The sequence below is a fragment of the Ascaphus truei genome, unplaced genomic scaffold (genome assembly GCF_040206685.1).
Source record: "Ascaphus truei isolate aAscTru1 unplaced genomic scaffold, aAscTru1.hap1 HAP1_SCAFFOLD_1734, whole genome shotgun sequence".
In the NCBI taxonomy this organism is placed as follows: domain Eukaryota; kingdom Metazoa; phylum Chordata; class Amphibia; order Anura; family Ascaphidae; genus Ascaphus; species Ascaphus truei.
In genome coordinates, this window is record NW_027454630.1 from 22,778 (window position 1) to 46,383 (window position 23,606).

The 23,606-nt window shown below is 47.2% G+C and overlaps 1 protein-coding gene across 1 annotated transcript in view; it reads right to left on the reverse strand.

The window, feature by feature from the left end:
- Nucleotides 1-4,224: 4,224 nt before the first annotated feature.
- LOC142476781 (sialic acid-binding Ig-like lectin 13) overlaps nt 4,225-23,606 on the reverse strand; it is a gene marked incomplete at its 3' end in the record, with an annotated part of 34,892 nt that continues 15,510 nt past the window's right edge. Inside the window, exons 4-7 of the mRNA XM_075581948.1 lie at nt 20,293-20,622; nt 12,940-12,975; nt 4,460-4,726; nt 4,225-4,349 (exon numbers count right to left, since the gene is read on the reverse strand). Of these exons, the coding sequence (XP_075438063.1) occupies nt 4,225-4,349; nt 4,460-4,726; nt 12,940-12,975; nt 20,293-20,622 (758 nt within the window). The remainder of the gene's footprint in view (nt 4,350-4,459; nt 4,727-12,939; nt 12,976-20,292; nt 20,623-23,606) is intronic.

Genomic DNA, 23,606 nt, shown 5'->3' on the forward strand with positions numbered 1-23,606 from the left:
ACACACACACACACACACACACAGATACACATACACACACACACTGATACACACACAGACACACTGATATACACACACACACTGAGACACTGATACAGATACACACACAGCCACTGATACACACACACACACACACACACACACAGCCACTGATACACACACACACACACACACACACACACACCCACTGATACACACACACTCCCCTATACGCACACAGACACAAACAGTGAATTACAGGCAACAACGAATGTGAGTGACTGGAGGGGGGACAGGTACTGGGTGGGTGGGTGGGAGGGGGGGGGCAGGGATTGGGTGAGTGGGAGGGGGGGGACAGGGATTAGGTGGGTGGGAGCGGGGGGACAGGGACTGGGTGGGTGGGAGCGGGGGGACAGGGACTGGGTGGGTGGGAGACAGGGTCACTTGGGTGGGAGACAGTTACTGGGTGGGTGTGTGGGAGACTGTGGGTGAGTGGGTGAGTGACTGGGTGGGTGGGAGACGGTGGGTGGGAGAGAGTGACTGGGTGACAGTGGGTGGGTGACAGTGACTGGGTGGGGTGACTTACCTTGCCGCCGGACGCTTTCCCCTGCTGCCCCCGATATCCCCTGCTGCCCGGGACGGGAGGTGGGCTTGGGGGCACGGGAGGTGGGCTCGGGAGGGGGTGCCACGGGAGGTGAGCTCTGGAAGCTGGCCGCGGGGGGAAGCGGGCCGCAGTAGGAGTTTGTACTTCCCCTCTCCGTCCCACATACCGTGTGGGCCGCAGAGGAGCTGGTACTTCCTCCCCCGTCCCACGTTGGGAGCGGGGGGAGGAAGGGAGCGGGCCCTGCTTGCCCTGCGCAAGCGCGCGGGACCGCGGGGGGAATCGCCGCCATTTTTTTTTAACTTGAGCGGGCGGGAGAGGGGGACGGGAGGGGAGGACGGGAGACACCGCGCGGCCAGCCTAGCTGCGACCCGGCAATTTTGGTTCCGTGGCCCGGTGCCGGGTCGCGACCCACCATTTGGGAAACGCTGCTTTAAGGGATTTGGATGATCCTTACATTGGGTTGAAGCAAAGGGGATTGAAGACTGTCTCTCGGTATTCTGGAGATTACTTATTGGCTGTATCATTTTTATTTTATTTTATATTTGTTTTTCATCTCTAATTCGTAACTTGGGGTAAGCGCCAGGTTTTTTGTTCTTTACCAAGTAGGAGACTGACAACATTGCACGTCCAACACGCGTTTCCCTCCAGCTATGGAGCTTCGTCAAATTTGTCCCTGCCGAAGCTCCATAGCCGGAGGGAAACGCGCGTTGGACGTGCAATGTTGTCAGTCTCCTACTTGGAGCTCTTTTAATGTAGTGTTTGTAGTCTCCTGTTTCAGCTTATACAGTTCACGACAAGACTCTATTATAGCTTAGTGCCGCTCTGTTAGGGAGGTCTGCTGTTATCTCTCTACCTAGTTATGGACATACCTTGCAGCTCCTTTGCTGTGAATTTATTTTGCTGCTCTGTTAGCTGTTCCATGAGTGTCAGTTATTGACTTTACACTCATGGTGCCAACACCCCTGATTCTGGATGTAATTTGATATACTATTGGGGTCTTTGATTATACTAGGTGGAGCTCCAACTAATTCTACTGTTATACTGTTCTCCTCACTGCTTTTCATATATTTTTCATCATCTGTTCTGTTAGCTGATACAGAGGTTTTTTTTACCCTGACTAATAGTACTCTGAGTCCCTCATACCCTACCATATTCCATTGGGTAATAGGGTTTATTCTCCATCATAATTATTAGGTGACCCAGGCGCTAAGTATTGTTGATTTAATTCTCTTTTAATTACGTTACACACTCCTTTGGTAATATATGTTTTAAGTTTATTATTAAAAGGTATATTTTAACCCACCAGTGTGCAGTATAGTGAATTCTTTTAGGAGTACAACCATTTGTACTCCTTTGTTTTTTCTGATTCACGTTTCAGCTCACAGTCTGCACCTACTTTACAATTATCAATATATATTTGTGTATATTTTTCCTCAGGCTATCATCCCCAAACTAATGGGCAGGCTGAACGCATGAACCAGTCCCTCGAACAGTATTTGCGTGTTTTTCTTCAGATTCTCAGGATAATTGGGCAGAGTTACTTCCTTGAGAAGAATTTGCGATTAACTCTCACAAGAATGAGTCCACTCAAGAATCACCGTTTTTTGTAAACTACGTATTTCATCCTACCTGCCTTCCCATGCATTCTTCCAAATCCGGAGTTCCTGCAGCTGATGAGAGGGTATCCACCTTACAGGGGTCATGAGGATTCAAACAGTTTTACAGGATTTCGTTCTAAGACAGAAGAGACAAGCAGATAGGCTTCGGCAGAAGGCCCATAAGTTTGTACCTGGAGAGAAGGTCTGGCTTTCTTCTAAAAATATCAAACTGAAGGCTCCAACCCCTAAACTGTCTTCCAGGTTTCTGGGTCCTTTCTCTATTCTGAGACAAATTAATCCTGTGGCCTATCAGCTCCGCTTGCCTCCCTCTATGAAAATGTCATCCGTCTTCCATGTTTCACTCTTCAAACCGTTAATCCGAGGCACACGATTCGCTCATCCTTCACTTCGGCCTCCCCCCCTATTGTACCAGGACAACAGGAGTTCGAAATCCAGTCCATCAATGACTCTCGCATCTCCAGGGGCAAACTACAATTTTTGGTCCGCTGGAAAGGATACGGACCTCAGGATCGTTCTAGGGTCTCTCATGCGGATCTTCACGCCTCGTTTCTACTCAAACGATTCCACCAAAAAATTCCCCTCAGACCTTGGATGGTTCGTCCGGAGTCCGACCCTCGAGGGGGGGGGGGTACTGTAAGGATCCGCGCTGTTGGTATCTCCGCTTCCAGCGCCTCCTTACCTTGTCTCCATGCCGCTCGGGCTTCCCGGCGGCGTGCCTCACTCCTCACAGTCCCCCCCACGGCTGCTCCCGCAGTTTTGGGGCATGCGCGGACCCAGGCTTCTATGTACTGGCGCCGGGCGCCTGACCCCGCCCCCTCAGACGCAGCACGCGCATCATACGCTTCCCTGCCCCTGCTCTATCAGGTCCACCCCCCAGGCCCTTCTCCCCTATCAGGTCCTTCCTCTGGCCGCTTCCCGCTCCTCCCCTTTCTCTGATAGGTCCCAGACCCCTATTTAGTCTCCCCTCACCATTACCTCCTTGCTCTGCATAGCTTCTGTACCTTGGTGCTGTCTGCTCTTGCCTGGCTCTCTTATCTTTCAGTCTCTGTTCCTGTCCCTGGATATTCTGCTGACCTCCCTGGATTTTGACCCCTGGCTTTGGACTTCGACCACGCTGCCCTCTGGAACCCCTTGGACTTGGCTTTGGACTCTCTACCTTGCAGAATTCTGTATCCCCTGGACACGGCTCACGGATCCCTACTACGTTGCTCTCTCTGCTCCACGACCCAGGCTTACGGACACTCTACTACGCTGCTCTCTCAACTCCTTGACCATTGGCTTTCGGACTTTACCATTCTACGCTGGAGTTGGCAAGTACTGTACCCTTTCTATTTTTGTTACCTGGACCATCTACGCTACTTCCACACTCCGGCCGTGCCCCCGTTTGCTGCTAGGTGTGTGGTATTTCTCCTATCCACCTCAGGCCTGGGGTCTCGTCTGGCTTGTGGGCAGGCAGAGCGTTACACTTCTTTTCTGTGGATCTTTATTCAGCATAGGTGTGCAGACAGCATACAGCATGATATCACAGGCATGGTGTAATCTCTGCCTCTCTGCTCATGGCAGCTTGAATTCCCCCCTCCTTGCCCAGGTGGGGCAAGAGGGGGAGACCTCTTCTTGGCTTCTTATCTCTCTCAGCTCTCTCTCTAGACTAACTCACACTAACTGAATTTGGGAATGTCTCAATTTGAATATCCTCAGGGAGTGTCTCTAGCTTTGAATCATTACAACTCAAAGCTGGATACCGATTGGCTCACACACATACATCAGGGGGTGTTCCAACCCATATCCACCCTTTGGATTAACACATTCAAATGTTGCTCAGGCCTGCCCATGAATATTGCTACATACTCTGAGCTGAAATGCAAAACAGGCCAACTGAAGGAATTAACCTTTCCACTGCCTGTTCTAACAGGACTGACAGAGGAAAGGCCCAGAAGAATACATAGCTGCCGAAGGCCAGGCTATACAATAAACTAATTTATCACATTATCACAATAAACTAAATTCTCCCCGTTTTACTACTTTGTAATCAATAATCTCAGTGGGATCTTTCTCTTCTTTGCATTTCATGAACTTTCTCCCTAGATCTATTCCCCAGTCAATATCTTTGCTGTATATGATCGCAATAAGAATAGTAGATGTTTTATCTGAAGTGACACAAAGTCAGTAGAAATAGAGATGAGAAGGATTTCCTTGTCCCGTGTCCCAAGTGTATTAAAGCTGAGTGCAGCAGGGAAGTTACTAACTCCATACTTACACTCCACAATGATATTCACTGCTCTGTTGATTTCCGCATATGCGTTCCATGCTGAGCACCTGTATGTATCAGCCTCACTGGGTGTTATGTTTCGCAGCAGCAGCAGCAATCTTTTTCCAGACACAGAGCTGGCAAAGATTTCATTTCCTTTCATCCAGGATATATTAGACTGTGGGCTACTATCCATTGAGCAACTCAGATTCAGGGAGTCACCCTCCTTAACAGTCACAGGTTTGAACAGTTTAATGCCAGTGAGTGGGAGATCTCCTAAAAACAAATTGAAAACAAAGAAGCAGGCTGTGTAAGGAATACTAATGAGCAAGAGAAAAGTGACAGAGGTCACAGCAGTCCCCTATTAGTTGCACTCTGGCAAAATGATGGGCTACCTAACTTATTTGAAGGAAACACATGGAGAGTGATGTGTTATAGTACAGCTAATCCCTAAAAGTGTCACGTTAAAGACACATCAATTTAACTAATCTTATCAAATTTGTGCATTCCTGAATATATCTGCCGCTGAGTCAATAGTATCACTCAACAATAAAAGCTGACAGACCCATGTACAGATCTATAACACGCAGAACGGTTAAATACTGAAAAGATATAGGTATCCTCAGTAGGTCCCAGATAGTAAAAGATAATTAGAGGATACAATATCCACTAAAAGACTAATGTCTAAACAGTAATAAATGATCAAATGAATAATGTGTAGTATAATCCAACTAAAAAGACCATATATATACACAGAAATGTCTAGTAGCCAAAATTATAATAGTGACATCCACAAATAAAATAAAAAACTTTAATTAACCAAATTATCGCCGAGAAACAAGTGACATGAATATAAACGATGTGTACAACATTAAAATACCCCTGTAGGGGGAGCGGGTAGGAGAAGGGTAACAACAATACGTATAGGGAAAAACTTGATATATGATGGTATATATAATATAATAATATAGTAATATCCCTAATGCGGCTACCAAATAGCTAAATCGCCCTGCTGGTAAGATCAACAGTTGGCACAGTAGGTAAAGGAGCATGTATCAGTAACTACATATAGACAACATGTAGCAGATGGTATACTGATAAGTCTGTCATGGGGGAGCATAAGTGGCCACAACTCACAGCCAATGTATAATGATGTGCCTAAGAAATCAGCAACATCAATGGCAAGCAAATAGATATAGACAGACAAGCTGTATACAACCGTGCTCCTAATATTCCTAAGGCCTGGGACATAGTAGGATCAGTCTTGCTGACCCGTGCTGAGGCGCGCTCACGCTCAGCACTGAGCCCCTGAGAGCGGCTTTAGCAGGGGCTCGCGCACGCTTGTGGAAGCGTGTGTCTTAAACTTTAGATTTGGCGCTCGCCGGAGCGCAGGGCCGGTCACGTGAGCGGTTAGCCCAATGAGGGCTCCGTAACGTCACTGGGCCAGACACGCCCACGGACGGCGCGCGCTCTAAGGCCAGGGAAAGCACCGCTTTCCCTGAGCCTCAGCGCGCCTCCATACGGGCAAAGTGTCTATGCCCGAGGCTTATGGCTGCGGTCCCACTAACTACTACAGTGCACGCCACGGCGTGCGCTGTGCGATCAAGTCCCGCCCCCCCAGGTCCTCCGGTCCCAGTTCCTACCTTGTCGCGCACCTTTCTCCAGTGGCGCGCGACAGGTTTTCAGGCAGGCAGGAGAATTTGAGATTGGCATTTGCCACGGAGGCGTGGCCACGCCCCCCCCCCGGCGTTTCAGCCATTGAGGGCGAACCAGCTGCGGGACATCATGGCCACGCCCCGCAAACCTACCGCCACGCCCCCTCCCGTCGCAAATGTTCTCTCTCCCCTCAGACCGCAGATCGCGGTGTAGCGCTGTACACGCGCCGCCCCCTCCCCCCCGCCGGGCGCGCGTGCCACAGTGCTGACTGGGGACTTAGCCTAATGCTGCAACCGATCTGTAGTATGTCCCAGCAGGACTTGAGGCCCCCAGGCTAGTCTGGACATCCTCACACCATGAGGGACAAAGCAGGAACACACCATCCCAAGGCTTGGACTGAAACTCTCCAGAAAGGGAGGGCACCTACCTTTTATATCTGGGGAGGGGTTAATCCCTCAGCCCCAGTATCTGGGCAGGACTAGATGACTCAAAAGCATCACACCACTATACATGTGACCCAGTTAGTATCCTACCAGGCAGACATGGCCTGTAACTGAAACAAAGTAACGCGGGATGAGGCTCACATGCTAGGCCACGTGAGAGGGAATTAACCCTAGCACTGCCTGCTGTTACCAGGATTTATAGTACTAGTGCAGAAATCTATATAGCCAGGGGCTACATGGCTACATTCTTCCCCTGGTGAAATAACCTCATCGCCCCGAATGTGGCAACATTATATAAACCACATACCATCAAAATTTATATAATAGAAAATATAATGTGCATGGTACAAACATATACAGTAACAATCACTTTGATAATAGGTCCCTTCCCTAGGAAGAACCAACATAGCAGCATATTATACCTGTGAGCACAGGCACTCAATAATAGTGAGCCGGATCTGGCTTCGTAATTAGTTTGCCGGTATGGTCAGGCATGGTTACTGAGTAGCAGGGCTTCTTCCCATTCTCACTAATATACTTCACCCTGTCCATATAGATTTTTCTGCTGACGTGCCACACCTTGAGCAAATAGCCACCCTGTAAGCAGTATAATGGGCCTTGCTGCGGCATTTGTGTGCCATGTACTCTAATACTGCATTCCTGACCCATTCTTACCTATGCTCCTCTACCTCCCTCATTAAGGGTTCTGAAAAGTAGGGATAGTCATAACCGTGGGACTTTATGAATCTTTCAATTATCACCTGGTCAGCTCGGCTATTTTTAATAAGATTTTGATCACATGCCTGCCTTGGCAATACCCAGAATAACGGTTCCTCATGGGAATCTTCAAATATGGCTTCCTCCAAACCTGGAGAGGATTCAAGCCCCATCTCACAATCCTTACTGTGGTTACGCCTTTTGCCTTTTGCTTTGGGGTATATTCTCCTTCCTCCCACAAAAGGGGTCCGGTCCATGTGTGGATCATACCCCCGAAACATAGGATCCCATCATTTCCTCAAATGCATCCCCCACAGTAGATTTACACACATCATCAGCACATACAGTTGTATTGACACATTTGGGATTTACTGACATTATGGGCTTGCATTCCCCACTTATTCCCGGGAACACAGTTCTGGGCACCTGGGTTGTATAAGGGGTATTACCACTAGATTGGGCCGGCACTACAATGTTCCGCTTTGTTGTAGAAGCAGCCTCATCCGTCACTGGAGCAAGTAAAGCATCCTGGCTCTCAACCTTAACGGCTGAAACATAGGTTTGTCCCAGTCTTACAGTTACCTTAGAGCGACCTCGGCCGATTGCCACAAGCAGCTTTGCTATGTCTTCCTTAGGCTGCACTTCTAGTGCCAGTGACGGCGACGCGACAGGCAGGCGACGGTCGCTGTAAAATCAAATAGAGATGACTTCCAGCGATCGCGACCAATCCGTTGCTCTGTCGTGCTGTCGCGTGGTGCTTACTATAAGCGCACGCGACGGCGGCAATGCATTTGGTTTGCCGTGATGTTGCGTCTCTGTCGCCGGCACTATAAGCGCAGCCTTACTAGGTGGTGAACGTCCTGGATCTAGAGCCTCCATGTCTGCTTCCACTGCCGCAAGCGCTCTGGACATTAAGTGCCTGGCACCGCAGCAGGAGCGGATTGGCCTCAGCGTCGCTCAACACCAAAGACAAGTCGGTCTCTGGAACCACCAGCAATAAACAGTTGACGTCGGGAGCAGGAACGGTGGAAGTACCGGCCGGTACCTCTGTAGCCGTTGCTCCACGCCGCTCTGCCATCCAGAAGCAGGTATCACTGTCTCTCCGCGAGGATCCTCCGCAAGCCGCAGACGCCTCTCAATCGGGACTGGTCAGCAGGGATGGCGTAGATGAAGGTTGCCGCGACTTCTCCATGCAATGACAGGCATCCTGGAAGAAGCGGGCTTGCTCCTGCACCATCAAGGAGAAGAAGGACTGGGCATCTCCAACACTGGCCGGTGTGGAGACAGGTTGTCCAACTTTGGTTCACAGGGCAGAGCAGTACACACACACTTGGGAGAAAGGAGGCTCTCTTTCCGGGTGTCAGGTCCTAATGATTCCGCTCCTGAGTCAGAACTCACATAGTAGTGCTCCCTGCAATTATTGATGACCGAAGCTCTTTGATCAGGGAGGAAAAGATCATATATTATCTCCATATAGTCTCTCTCTGTGTCCGTAGAGGAATTCTCCACCAGTGTCTTTAACTTACGGACCAATGCATAGAGGCTCTGTACTTCCTCTAGTCGCAGTGTAGAAACAGGCTGATCACAGGCCTTCAGCACCAGCTGATGGTAGGGCATATCACATAGCCCACAGCGGGATGTGACATTCAGCTCTCCTCCTGGTTGGTCACACAGTAGGCACAGGAGCTGTAGGAAGTCTTGGCCATTGATTTGAAGCAGCACGAGCCCTGGCAGCTCGAGTGCCAGCATTAGTACAAACAGGTTTATTGCAGAAACAGCAGACACATACAGTATCCATAGTCTCTCTCTTGCAAGAGAGGTGCACCATCTCGACCCTACTTAACCCAGCGATAGATAGCTTGCTTTTGGACTAGGGTCAGAGCCTTGCTCGCAGAACCCCTAGTATGGACTGCCTTCAACCCCAGCCCATGGTTAGTACAGAACTTGAACATAAATGGAACTTAACTGGAACATAACTAGAACAGCTGACAAATAACACTTCAATCTCTGCATGACTCCCAGCACAGGGGTATCATCCTGTCCCTAAGCATGGTAGGACTAGGCTCCCCATGGGCTTGAGGCCCCCAGGCTAGTCTGGACATCCTCCGCCCATGAGGCGCAAGGCAGGAACACACCAGCCCAAGGCTTGGACTGTAACTCTCCAGAAAGGGAGGGCCCCTGCCTTTTATACCTGGGATGGGGTTAATCCCTCAGCTCCAGTATCTGAACAGGACTAGATGACTCAAAAGCATCACACCACTATACATGTGACCCAGTTAGTATCCTACCAGGCAGACATGGCCTGTAACTGAATCAAAGTAACTTACGCGGGATAAGGCTCACATGCTAGGCCATGTGAAAGGGAATTAACCCTAGCACTGCTGTCACGGGAGACCAGGCAACTTACACCTTTATAATGGGATCATTCATTGAGCAAGACCAAGAAGTAAAACAAATTCTAATTTATTCCATTGAAACAGACGTACACACAGTGCGTTACAACACCTTTACTGGGAGATCTGGGTTAAAAAAACTAACCTTTGCTAACTCAGATAGTCCTTAAAACAAAGTCTTTAGGTTACCAGGATGTACTCGCAAAAGACCTGGAACTCAATTTGGCATGACATACCAGACACCACCGCTGTATCCGCTCCAGAGCTGCTGAAATCCCTTGACCGGGAGATAGTAACAAATGCCCTGGCACTCTTTTGGGCTTGAAGCTCCAGCCGCGACCACTACATTCTATTCTGAGAACTTGTCCTTGGAAAGCTGGACTTAGAAAATTTATTGACTTGAAAATCTCTGAAGCCGGACGCTGCTATTTCTCACCGAGCATCTTTTGGTGTTTTCAAATTTGCTGCTGCTCTCTTAGCGCTTAGAATCTGAGGTCTGGAATGGCTGCTGGGTTTCTTATAGTATTTCAGATTAATTTATGAAATACTATAGCCAATCCAAACGTGGGAATTTTAGAACCAGCCAATCAGCTGCTTGTCAGTCTTCCAAAGCTGGGCAGTGGGTTCTTCTGAATGGAATAAGGGTATGCGTGAGTTTGCCACCATAGCCACTTTTTATTTAGAATCCATCCGCGGGGCTAGGTGCCTCTACGTCTAGGGAGGTGACTACTTGCCGGAATGGCTTGTATTCATCCCAGGACGCGGATTCTCCACCCAACCATTCTCTAATGACTTTCACACATCTGGGGTAAGTGTGGCTTTCAAGTCCAGACCTAGCCCAGACCTGCTGGCACTAACTTGGTAGCCATTTGGTCTCTTAGGTTCCCGGACTTGAAAATTCCCTGCTCATATTACAGTGCACAAAGCATTATACATTTTAAACATACTCGTTTAATAAAATATACTTTGATACTGTGGTAGAAAGGGGGGGGGGTGATAGACAGCACTCTGACACAATGACTCAGCAAGGTTGCAGGGTGCACGGAACAGGAAGGGACCCTAATACCCTTCAGAAGTACTAACAATCCAAAAAATAGTACCAGCACTCTCTGTCTCACAGCTACAGATATAAGCGAATACCAGTGTAGGGCAAATGAATAATTTAATGACACTAATAATAAACTGAAAATATAGCAACAATAGCCAATACGCCAATGCAAGAATAAATATCACCATAGAGGAAATGAAAATATAGGGGGTAGAGGGGAAAGAAGGAGAAGGAGAAGGGGAAAAAAACACAAAAGAAAAGCAAAAAATCACAAAAATGGACCTCTTCATCTGGCCCATTCCCCCTGGTCCCAAAGGGTCCCAGAGGTACTTCCCTAAGCCTTCCCTCCCCACTGTCAAATGATGTGGGATCATTTGACAGTGGGGAGGGAAGGCTTAGGGAAGTACCTCTGGGACCCTTTGGGACCAGGGGGAATGGGCCAGATGAAGAGGTCACCCCTCGAAACGTCGCCCCCCTAGTTTGCTTTCCTTTTTCCATTTTTGTGATTTTTTGCTTTTTTTTTGTGTTTTTTTCCCCTTCTCCTTCTTTCCCCTCTACCCCCTATATTTTCATTTCCTCTATGGTGATATTTTCTTGCATTGGCGTATTGGCTATTGTTGCTATATTTTCAGTTTATTATTAGTGTCATTAAATTATTCATTTGCCCTACACTGGTATTCGCTTATATCTGTAGCTGTGAGACAGAGAGTGCTGGTACTATTTTTTGGATTGTTAATACTTTGATACTGTGTCTTGCTAAAAATGTCTAAGTCCTTCTTTGGTGTCAGCGATAGAATCAGAATGTATATTCTCTATTCTCACTAGCCATATCCCGCACTGCAAAAACCTGACTTAACATTTTTACACAAAATAAACCTCACAGCTTTATCCTATAGCTGGAGTACACCCTGAACCCCTATACCAGGATCAGGGTGACTTGGGCATGAACTCGGCATCCCCCTTTATTCTAGGGACCCCTATACCATTCTGGGGATACCTTGATCCCCTTTTACCTTTCTGGTCTGTGCTGAAGCAGGGACTCCTGGCGGTGAGCAGCAAGAACGTTTTCAGGGTAGGATTTTGACCACATGCTTCCATGTATCCGAGAATCTTACCTAATTCTCGGATACACTTTTGGGGTATCCAGTAACTCTGGAACCACGCTACATAGCCACAATCTGTAAGGATTTTCTCCGCAAAACCCACCCTGAAACTCGTAGCCTACCAATCTCTGCTTGCTAGCACTCCTGGAAAGGCAAAAACATAAAACTTCTTTATTGTCCCATATTTTACATGCAGGCACAGCAGTACATATACAACAGTCAGGTCCAAGAGCTGACACCAGGACCCCAAAACATGGATCAGGGGCAACCAAGTGGGCTTGACCTTTATTAGTGAGCCTGGTTACCCCTTCACAGTTTCAACTGCCTGCTGCCACTGGGACTTATAGTACTAGTGCAGAAATATATATAGCCAGGGGCAACATGGCCACACAAACAAAATCATGTAACCCAAGGCACTCATCATACAAGAAGAGCTGTGTTTCCTTGTCGGCTACAGGTCATTCCTGTCAGAGATTTGCTGGAGTCTCGGACTGAATAACTGATGCAGAGAAAGAGCACCAGGATATCGGCTTCGGGGTGATCCTAGGTCCCAGTGCACATTTAGCAGCAGCACTAAGGGATCTGTCTCCTCTACTCATTATACACTCACAGTACTTGTGTTTGTGATTGTCACTATTGGGTAATTCTTTTCCTTTCACTTAGTAAAAACGTTGTACAATATTCCATGCATTTATTGTGCGTTTATTTAGGTATACCAGATTAATGAGGAAAGAAAATCCCATTTACTTTATTATTTTATTACTAGGCTGTTTTCGCACTGGCTTTTCTACACATTTCTTTTAGATGAAAGACGTTGATAAATAACCGACTAGGTGTAAAGAGAAGAAGACAAGTGATAGTGTATATATGGAAATATATAGTGTATATCTGTGAGTAAGGGAGAGTACAGGTTACAGAGAGCAAGATGAGATGTGAGTGCAGAAGGATTATGGCCATGTGTAAGAATGAGTTGGAAATTTTAGTGCAGAAGGACAATTAAGTTGCAGAGTATGTAAAGAGTGACATTTTGTGAGGTGTATTTAAACACTGTGTGGAAAGATGAGGGGTGTTAACACTGGGTGATTAATTAATAGTTTGGTATAAGAGTCAGAAATATATACAATAGTACCTGGAATTTCAATGGTGATCAAGATGGAGAGTTCATCTGTAATACAAATATGTGTACATTACAGGAATAAAATAGCACACACATTAGTAACTAGAGTTGCAAAGTGTCAGGTGGGTCTTGCTGCATTTTCCTCACTTCCTGCTTCCCCCCCCCCCTTCCCACCGTACCCTACATTCATCCCCCATGTGACATGGTACACACTTCTATGTTTTCGGTAGCACCCGGCCGAGGGATGTCAGCAGGTGACCACCCTGCCTGGCTTTGTTTGGCCCTTTGCAACTTTTCTGCATTGTGAGGTGTGTGAAAAACATTGGCAATATGTTTTGGCGGTAGCCCAATATCGCCAACGTATTGGAAGTGGAGACAGGGGGAAGAGAGAGAGAGACACGTGCAAAAAAATGGGCACAACTCATAAGCCGTACCTGGGAAATATGGAGTCAATAGCATATCCGTTCCGGCAAGTATTCGCCTTTCCAGACTTGCGGGTGGCTTCTGCATGAAAAAGTGGCTAAGGTGACAAACTCGCGCATGCCCTTGTTTCATTCAGAAATCAGCTCGCCCAGCTTCAGAAGACTGGCAGACAGCTGATTGGCTGATTGTAAAGTTCCCAAGCTGGGATTGGCTGTAGTATTTTGTGAATGGACTCCAAAATACTATAAGAAACACAGCAGCCAATCTGGAGTTGAGATTCTCTAGGACTTTGAGCGCCAAGACTAGAGCGGCAAATTCAAAATCACCAAAAAATGCTCTTGGAGAAATAGACGCAAGCCGGCTTCAGAAATTTCAAGGCAAGACATTTTCTAAGTCCCACTTTTTAGGGCCAAGTTCTGAGTAGAGAACGTAGCGGTCCGGGCTGGAACGTCAAGTCGAAAAAAGTACCAGGACATTTGGTGCTATCTCCCGGTTAAGGGATTTCGGTGTCTCCGGAGCGGATACAACGGTGACGTCAAGAACTTCATGCCGATTTGAGTTCCAGGACTTCTTGGGCTAAGTCCCGGTCAACTACAAACTTTGTTTTATGGACTGTAGAAGCTAGGAAATTCTAGTTTCCCCCCCCAGACCCCCAGTAAGTGTGTTCACCTCTTGTATTTTGTGATCTACTGTGTGTACATCTGTTTCAATGGAATAAATTACAATTTGTTTTATCATTTGGTTTTGCTTAGTGATATGATCCCAGTATAAAGGTGTAAATGCCTGGTCTCCCGTGTTACAGTGCTCCATTGATCACCTTCAAACAGTACTGGAGATCTCTGTGGAGGAAATTGACAGGCTTAATACAGAGCTTAAAGCCTATCAAAAGGATTTTCACAAGCTTAGAACAGAAATAGGAGCCACTCGGGAGGAGAGACGTTCTGTGAGAGAGGCCTTCAAAGAGTTAAATAGTAACTAAGGAGAAGAGACTATTGATAGAAGAAAAGTCAAGGATGCAATTGGCACTGGAAAGAGCAGAGGCTGTCTTGGAACAAGAAAAGGATCAGTTGGAGATTGTTGTCAAGTAAGCTGGAGAAGGCATACGCTGATTCTGCCCACGACCAGAGTTTCATGGATCAAGTTGGCGCAGCACTAGAAGCGTCTCAGAAAGAAGTTAACAGGCTTAGTACCGAGCTGGAACACTCTTGCCAGGAAGGCCACGGTCTAGACACAGAGCTGTGTACAGTGAGGGATGCCTGTAAGACGGTCCTAAGGGACATAGAGTCAGTAAAGAAGGAGAACATAAACCTAAAGGAAGAACAGGAAGCAAAACGGCGGTGCACAGCCAAAGTAAACTCCACCAGGCAAGGTAACAGCAGTTAAAACTACTATTTATTGGCACAAAATAATAAAAAAAACACTCAAGCGCGTTTCGCGCAAGAGGCGCTTTATCAGTCTTTTTGATAAAGCGCCTCCTGCGCGAAACGCGTTGGAGTGTTTTTTTTAATTATTTTGTGCCAATAAATAGACGCTTTAACTGCTGTTACCTTGCCTGGTGGAGTTTACTTCGGCTGTGCACCTCCGTTTGCTTCCTGTTCTTCCTGTGCTGCTGTTTGGATTGGAGCACGCCGTGCAGTTCAAGCAACTCTGCCTACAAACAAGAAAGACAGTGAGTACTGCCACAATGTGTATGCATCATGTAACTAAGCTATACTATTGGCTACCATTACTTATTCAATAAGATTGCGGTTCTTCAATCAAGCTTATGTGATACTCACTCACTGGATATACTTGTTATAATAGTTGGGACAGAGGAACTGCTGCCTTATGCAATTTGGATCATTGCTTCATTTTCTATGGACATATGCCTGTGCTGTGGGTTTGGATGCACTGTTTGGGTTTAATCAATACATAGTAGAAAATTCGGGAGAAGAGCTCCCGTAAGTATGCTCCAATCAGCTGTAGTGGATGTGGTAAAATTAATTGGACAACATGAATGTTGTAGTAATGGGACGGCCAAATGACTCTATAAATCGGTGGAAGTGGCCACGGTAGGTGTATATGTCCATCAATCATATAGCTGAGATCCAAAGAGTGTCCCCCAATGGTATATAACCTAGATTAACCTCTCCGTGTTTGGACCAAGCACTGTGATGATATACTCTGTGCCGGTCCTGATTACACGGTATATAATGGAGGTGTCCTCAATGTGTGGATATGGCAATGGGAGAGGAAGGAAGTGGGGGGGGGGGGGCACTTAGCTTGGGACTGATGTCCTCGATTCTGGTAATCCAACAGGGAAGGATGTCCGGTCACTCGGGAGGCTTCCAGAGCGCTGAGGACTTCTTCTCCTGGCAAACTCTCACGGAGAATGATGGCACTGTTGTGACGTCATCAGTCAGCGACTCGCCTACGCCGGTATCCTGCTACCGCACCACAATCCCCACGAGAACTGCAGATGATAACTCCTCACTGTGACCCACTCCGTCTGTCGAAATCCACAAATGCCCAAGAATTATGGGTAATAGCCGTGTGCCGTCCCAGAGCGTGCTCCAAAGTAAGAACAGGAGAAGTTGTGATGGGAGAAAAATTGGGCATCGCAAATACTGGAAAACGAGGCTGGTCTTGGATGATAAAAAGTCACTTTATTTGGGCATGATAGCCAACATTAAAAAGCACAAGGTATCCCCTGACGCGTTTCTCACCTCTTAGGGCGCTTTCTCAAAGAAAGGTGAGAAATGCGTCAGGGGATACCTTGTGTTTTTTAATGTTGGCTATTATGCCCAAATAAAGTGACTTTTTATCATCCAAGACCAGCCTCGTTATCCATTATCTGCGGTGCCAAATTTTTCTCCCATCACAATTACTCAATACATAGTTTAAACCTAAAGGAAGAGGTTATGAATCTGACTAGTCGGGTCAGTGGAGAGACTGAGAAGCTTCACCAAGCCCAAAGAGTAAAGAAACAATTGGCTCAGGAAAAGTTAGACGTACAGACAGCATTGCAGAATGCAGAGAGAGTGCTGCAAGAAGAACATGTCTCCCTGGAGCAGCGCACACAAGCAGAAAATATGCTGCAGAGCCAGCTGCAAGAAGTGCGTCCGAGTCTGCAGGACGCCAAGGAAAGACAAGTGGATGCTGAGGAGAAGCAGCGAGTTCTGCTGGTAGAAAGTATCCAGACTGCTAACAAAGTAATGATGCTGCAAGAGCATTTGAGTACCCAGTGTGTTTCCCCAGGGAGCAGCATGAGGAGCTTAAGGCCACACTGAACATAACCAAAGCCTCACTGGAGGAGGATCAGCTTAGAGGCAGTTATATCTGTATAAGACGGGCACAAGGCACTCCATAAACTGATGCAAGAGCTAGAGGAGCAGGGACACTGCTCCATCCCCAACAGTCAGTACTCCCAGGAGAAAGAAACCTGGAAAAGGCAAGCTCCTGGGACCCTAGCAAAGGAATTGTCAGAGTTCCAAAACGTAATGAAGGATGCATGGAAGCAAGCTCAGAAGGAGCACAGTGAAGAGATGAAGGCCCTGAGAGAATTGCAGGATGCACTCAAACAGTGGTCCCTCGCTGAGGAGTGGAACTTGCAGCAAAGCCTGGAAGTGGAAGAGCTAAACCTGGCAGCTGAACACACATCCCAGCAACTCACAGCGCTGCAGGCGCAGATCGCTGAGCTCAAGATAAAGAGATACATAAGAGAGAGAGGAGGTGTCCATCCGTCAAGTGGCCAGCCTGACACTGCACTATGAGTTCAAAATGTCCGATTCCTGTGGACTGCTGGACCACACAGTCCGTGAGAAGGCCCGGCTGCAGCTGGATCTAGAGCTGGACAAGGTCCGGGAGGAGTACCGGCAGCTGCAGATCGGAAATAAAGAAAAGGAGACCGATTTAAGCCTTGCTCTGTGTCAGCTGGAAGATATGGAATCTCGACTCCATTCCAAAGAAGCTGAACTGGCAACTGCATTGAGTGGGAAAAGAAATGCAGAAAGACAGCTTCAAGAACTGAAAACGCAAATAGCTGGTCTTAAATGCTCATTAAGTGTTACCACGAAACGGCAGTCACAAAAAGAGACCACGGAGAGTAAACTCAATGTCCCCACTGACTCGTATGGAGAGTCTGATGCATCCATTCCTGATACCCATGTTCCTGATGTCCATGCCCTTGCGATTGAGTTGAACGTACCCATCGGGAAGTTCCTGATTCCCAAACTAAAAGAAATATGTTGGTCACAAAAAAACAGCAACAAGAAAAAGGATTCAGGGCTCCACGGGTTTCTTTAGGAAAGAATTTATTCAAAATACACCTGGAGCCTGGTGCGCCCATTTCTTGTGCCCGTGTTCCTCATGTCCATGCCCTTGCATGTAAGTTGGACGCACCCATCTGGAGGTTCCTTGCAGCGCCCTATATGCCAGTTGTTTTGTTGTCAGACTCCTTACTCCTATGCCTCTGTTTCTGTTCTGTGTTGGAGTAATGTACATTATTAAAGGCCCTTGCTGGTAATCTGGCTTGTCCCTGTTTGTTCCCTGCTCCCTGTTCTCAGTCCTTTACCTACTGTAGTCTCAGTTCCTGCTACCCTGTCCTGCTCCTGCCTTCCTGTTGCTGCACCTCTGTTTGCGACCCTGACCACGCTACCTGCCGCCTGCCTCCGACCTCAACCTGTGACCCCAACAATCCTTGCCTCCCCTACTGTTCCAGCCACCCAGGTCCTACCCGCTACAAGAGTTCCCTGTGACACATTGGAACTAAGGTAGACGAATGTCACATTTTTAAAAATCAAGCGTCAAATATTCACATGTACGAATAAACGCATTATAATATAATATTACATAGTTACATAGTTACATAGTAGATGAGGTTGAAAAAAGACATAGGTCCATCAAGTTCAACCTATGCTAAATTTAGACAACAGATACTTTATCCTATATCTATACTTACTTATTGATCCAGAGGAAGGCAAACACAAAACCCCATTAAGGGAAAAAATTAATTCCTTCCTGACTCCAAGAATTGGCAATCAGATTAATCGGTTGTAACTTAGAATTTTTGCTAAAAATGTGTACATCTTTAGTGGCCCCAAAGGCAAAATGGAAAAAACAAACTATCACAATTAAAAAATATTAGTGTAGTCTCCTGCTAAATGTGTCTTCCTTGATAGGGTAGCAGGCTTAATATCTTTGTGTTCTTTTGTTTTTTGAGATGACTAAGATTGTTTATTTCGGAGCTGTGTGTTTGGGTCTAAGCACACACCTGCTGTGGTAGATTTACAATTTTGCCGCCCGGGCCTCCTTCTCTTGCAGCTACAGTGGCGGCCGCCTTTATCCTAGTGCGGCCGTATCGGCGCAACTTTGAAAACCGCGGGCAGATGCAGTATTTGATGCAGTATGTTCCGATATTTTAGCCGCGGCCGCCTTTATCCTAGTGCATTTTATTAGCGCTATCTAGGCATGAATGCGGCATGAACGCGGTGAAGTGCGGTAAAGTGCGTGGCATTCGGAAAAAATCCCCGAAAAAATTTGGAGATGTTAGAGAATACAAGGGGCCGCGGTTGTACCCGTAATGTTTCCATGACAACGCTTCGCTGCAGAAGAAGGAAGACGACGCGGCAGTAGAAAGTAAGAGACCTTTACAAAGGCCGCCTCCGGCAATGAGTTTAGTTGTTGTGGGGAAGAGAGCGGGTGTCTGTAACTGCAGCACAGCCCCTCCGCAGCACCGGCCGTACCAGGCCTATCGGGCCTTTGGGTAATCCGGCACTGCCAAAACGTAATAGTTGTAGTCACTGAGAGATTTCCTCCCTCAAGAGAAAGGTGAAAATGATCTTTGCAACAGCAATGAGATGGAAAATATCTACAATTCCCATTTCACACCGTATGATTGTAGATTTGTTAATATTTCATTAACTCCCCCCGCGCAGCACCTGCCACCCTTTCAGGACGGCCCCCTCCAACAGCACCACACTGCAGCACTGCCCCCAGCAGTACCGACCCTCTTCCCCACACAGCTCCACCCCACCCGCAGACCCCCTGCAGCACCACCCCCACCGCAGGTCCGGCCCTCTGCAGTACTGCCCACCCAGCGCAGTACTGCCCCCCACTCAGCATCAACCCCCGCAGCACCGCCCAACCCGCAGCCCCAGTCCACAAAAGCACCGGCTATCCTGCAGCACCGCACCTCCCTGCAGCACCTAATAAGACCGGACAGAATCCATGATGTACACGTAATAAGGCTGAATACAATTATAAGGCCACAATTATAGTGCGCACAACATGAACAAAATACAGCAGCTCTATCGGCCGGCCATAGTGCACGCGACCGCGCACCCGAGGAAGCACGTCGGTGCGGCATAATTTTGAAGTGACAAACTTTTTTGTTTTTTCGCGCCACGTGAGCAGTTTAACCAATGAGGGCAAACCAGGCTGGTGACGTCATGGCCACACTTCCCCATCAGAGTGTGCGACAGGCGCCTGCACTATAAATGAAGCCTAAGAAAGATAAAGGCTTAGTATGTGTAGGGTATAAGTGAGGGAACAGTTTAGTACAGCTGCAGCGGCCGTTATTCAAACACCACGCGTTGTGTACATCGGAATACCGATGTCATGACACGGGAGGTATTCCAACCGTACCGCCTTAAGACGTGAGTGCGGCAAGTGCAGAAAATGGCATTTTAGAGTTCTGTTTTTTAAACACCTTAAATTGACACAGTAGCACAGTATTGTACACATTACAATTCATTCATTTCATTGCACCCAAAGAAACAGAATCCATGAGATTCAACAAAGCAATCACGATAAGTGTGGGAGCCTGGGGCGATTGGCTGCTTTCATGCTGTGTGGAGTACAGCAGAGCACACAAAATCAGCACCTAGATTTGTTTGAATATCGGCCGCTGCAGCTGTATGTGTAAGGAAACTTACGGGTGTATATGGGAGGGAATATACTTACATTGAACACCCAGTATGATGGTTTTCTGGGTAGACGTTGGCACAGCTGGGAAAGTGACCCTGCAGGTTATAGATGACTGGTGATCCTTCAGAGATGGGGTAAACGTGGCCTTTGAGGAGTAGGTCCAGGTGCCAGTCAGATTATCCTTCATTGCTTTGTTCACCCATTTGAGCCCTGGGACAGAGACAGTGTTGTCTTCCCTTACACTTCCCTCCCATGTGATTATTGGAGCCGTCCCGGAGCATTTCCCAGGAGCTGTGCATGCCAGTGTCACCTGTTTACCTGCGATGAGATTCCCCAAGGAAGAGATACTGGGCGTTTCTCTTAGATCTACAGGATGAACAAGAAATGATTTGTAGAGTAATATACATTTACCCTGAACAAACTAATACAGTACCCCCTGTATGTGTCTCTGCCAATGCAGGCTGCCACCCTGACACAGAAACAGAGTACCTGAATCTCTCTCCCTGCCGCAGGCTGACATAATGATGAGATACAGAATGACTGGATAAATAAATGTATTCTTCCCGCTGCAGGGTAAGGAGGGGTCTGGGTGTAGAAAGGAACTATGGATTTTTAACTTTATACTTTCCACTATACGGTGACGTGACATGAATATTTAATCTCATTGGGACGTCGTGTCCTACATGTTATTGGGCTAGAATTTATGTTAATCTGTTTTTTATGCTGGTTTTATCATTTCCCCCATTGTACTGCGCCGTAGGACATATTATCACATTACAGTGGCGACACACTTTATTCTCGCTCGGCTAGTCCCGTGAATTCGGGTATACCCGGGTGTATTCAGGTTTCTGATCGTTTTCTGCCAGAGTGCATTGCGTTATTTTCCCGGCAGGGATTTAAGCATTTTATTCCGGCTGGCTGAAATACTGCAATGCCGTGTAAAAACACATGGCTTGCGAGCTGTTCTCTTTGAAGCCGTCTCCTATAATGAATTGTAATGCAGTATATATACTGTATATATATATATACTGTATAACAACTACCCTATAACCCCTAACATACAGTACTGTACACATACAGTACTGTATATGCACATACATAAATGATACTACTGTATGGGCGGCGGGGGCGAGATGTGTTTGCAGCAGAGAGAGAACCGCTGCTCTCTCTCTGCGCAAACATCGGCACATTAAAAATTATTTTAAATACATTTCTATTGATAGTGTAGATGTGCAGGGGGTCTCCGGAGCTGAACCGCGTTGGTTTCAGGTCTGGGGACCCCCTGCTCCCCGAGATACAGCCCCCTTTATGAGGTGCCGGTATCCCTCTGCTTGGTTTAAAGGGCCCGATCACGTGATCGCGGCCTGTAAACCAAGCAGAGCAGAGGGATACCGGCACCCCCTAAAGGGGCCTGTATCTCGGGGAGCAGGGGGTCCCCAGACCTGAAACCAGTGCGGTTCTGCTCCGGAGACCCTCTGCACATGTACAGTATAAATAAAACACATACAGTATATACAGTAAATAAACACTCGTTCTTTACCTTAGCGGCTATGCGCTATGGTAAAGAAGTAGCATTTCTGTATTTTAATAATATTGTACAGTGAGCAGGGGGTTCCCTGAGCCAGAAATTAATGCTCAGGGACCCCCCCTGCTCCTGCTCAATATTATTAAAAATACATATGTACCACAATCAAAGAAAATATTTACAAAATACTGTACCGCTGGTATCTTACCCCAGTTAGAATAAATCAAATCTACCCACTGGCATCCGATCTATGTTGGAGAGGCTGCGGTCAAAAGGGGGACATGGCCCACATTTGGTGGTCATGTCCGGAAATTCAGAAATACTGGGAAACAACACAAAAATTAATAGAGGAGGTCACAGACCTCACAATACCCATTGAACCGCTGACCTACCTGTTGGCCAGGCCCTTAGACTACCTGGACCGGCCTACAGGAAAATTAGTCTCCTTCATTCTAACGGCGGCTCGATGTGCGGTGGCTGCCGCCTGGAAGAAAGTGTCTCCCCCCTCAAAACAAACAATAATAAGAAGGGTGCAAGAAGTAATGGACATGGAGAGATTGTCTGCTTTCCTTAAGAGGTCATCCACCTCATTCACAAACATCTGGGATCCATGGTACACCCACATGGATATAAGGCGAAACACCCCCTAACAAACTAGAGGCAAAAATCACACTAGAGCCCAAACTAGGGGAAAAAAAAAAATATGGAATATGGGATCAAGGCCTCCTCCCGCCATACCCTTTCCAGCCTCCCCCCCACACCCCACCCCCTCCCACACCCCACACCCCCACTCTATTCCCTTTCTGTTTCCACACTCGCGCCTCCCTGATGGACCACAGTAGGTCAAGGGGACGTTGAGTCTTTACTTTTCTCTTTTCACTCAAGAAAAAGAAAAAATGTATACTAGGCTGATATATTGCTTGCAATGTTTATACCATGTAATGACTTATCTGCCTAATAAAAAATTTGGAAAAAAAAAAAATACAGAAATGCTGCTTCATTACCATAGCGGATAGCCGCTAAGGCAATGAAGGGGTTAACCCACCGTGCCCGCTTTATTGTGGGTACTGACTGGGTGGTTAGGCCTCACGGGGGGGGTTAGTGTGGGAGGGTATGTAGGCATCCCGAGTGGTTGGTGAGGGTGGGTTAACCCCTTCATGACTGTAGCGGTTAATAACCGCTATGGTGATTAAGGGGTTAGGGGACATTACTTTGGATGTTTTAATTTTTGTCTCTGTTTTGCAGAAGCGGAGGGGCCATGGCCAGGATGGGGGGGGGGGGGGTAACGGTATGTGGGTAGGGGGTGAGGGTGGTTAGACCTCACAGTATGCACATTGGGTCCCCCCCTCCCCACATTTACATACACTGCACTGACAGCAATGCAGGGAGGGAGATTTACTGTAACAGAAACATCTCTCTGCCTTCAGTGTAATCTGTTTAAAGACCCCTCCCCCCTCCCTAATGTTTCTGTTAAATCTCTCTGCCTTCAGTGTAATCTGTTTAACAGAAACATTAGGGGGGAGGGGGCTTTACATCTCTCTGCCTTCAGTGTAATCTGTTTAAAGACCCCTCCCCCCTCCCTAATGTTTCTGTTAAATCTCTCTGCCTTCAGTGTAATCTGTTTAACAGAAACATTAGGGGGGAGGGGGCTTTACATCTCTCTGCCTTCAGTGTAATCTGTTTAACCGAAACATTAGGGGGGAGGGGGCTTTAAACAGATTACACTGAAGACAGGGGATGTACTGTATTGTTCATCATGTATTTTGTTTATTGCAATGCTGTGTATAATGTATAAGGTTTTTTACAATTAGATAGATGTAATCCT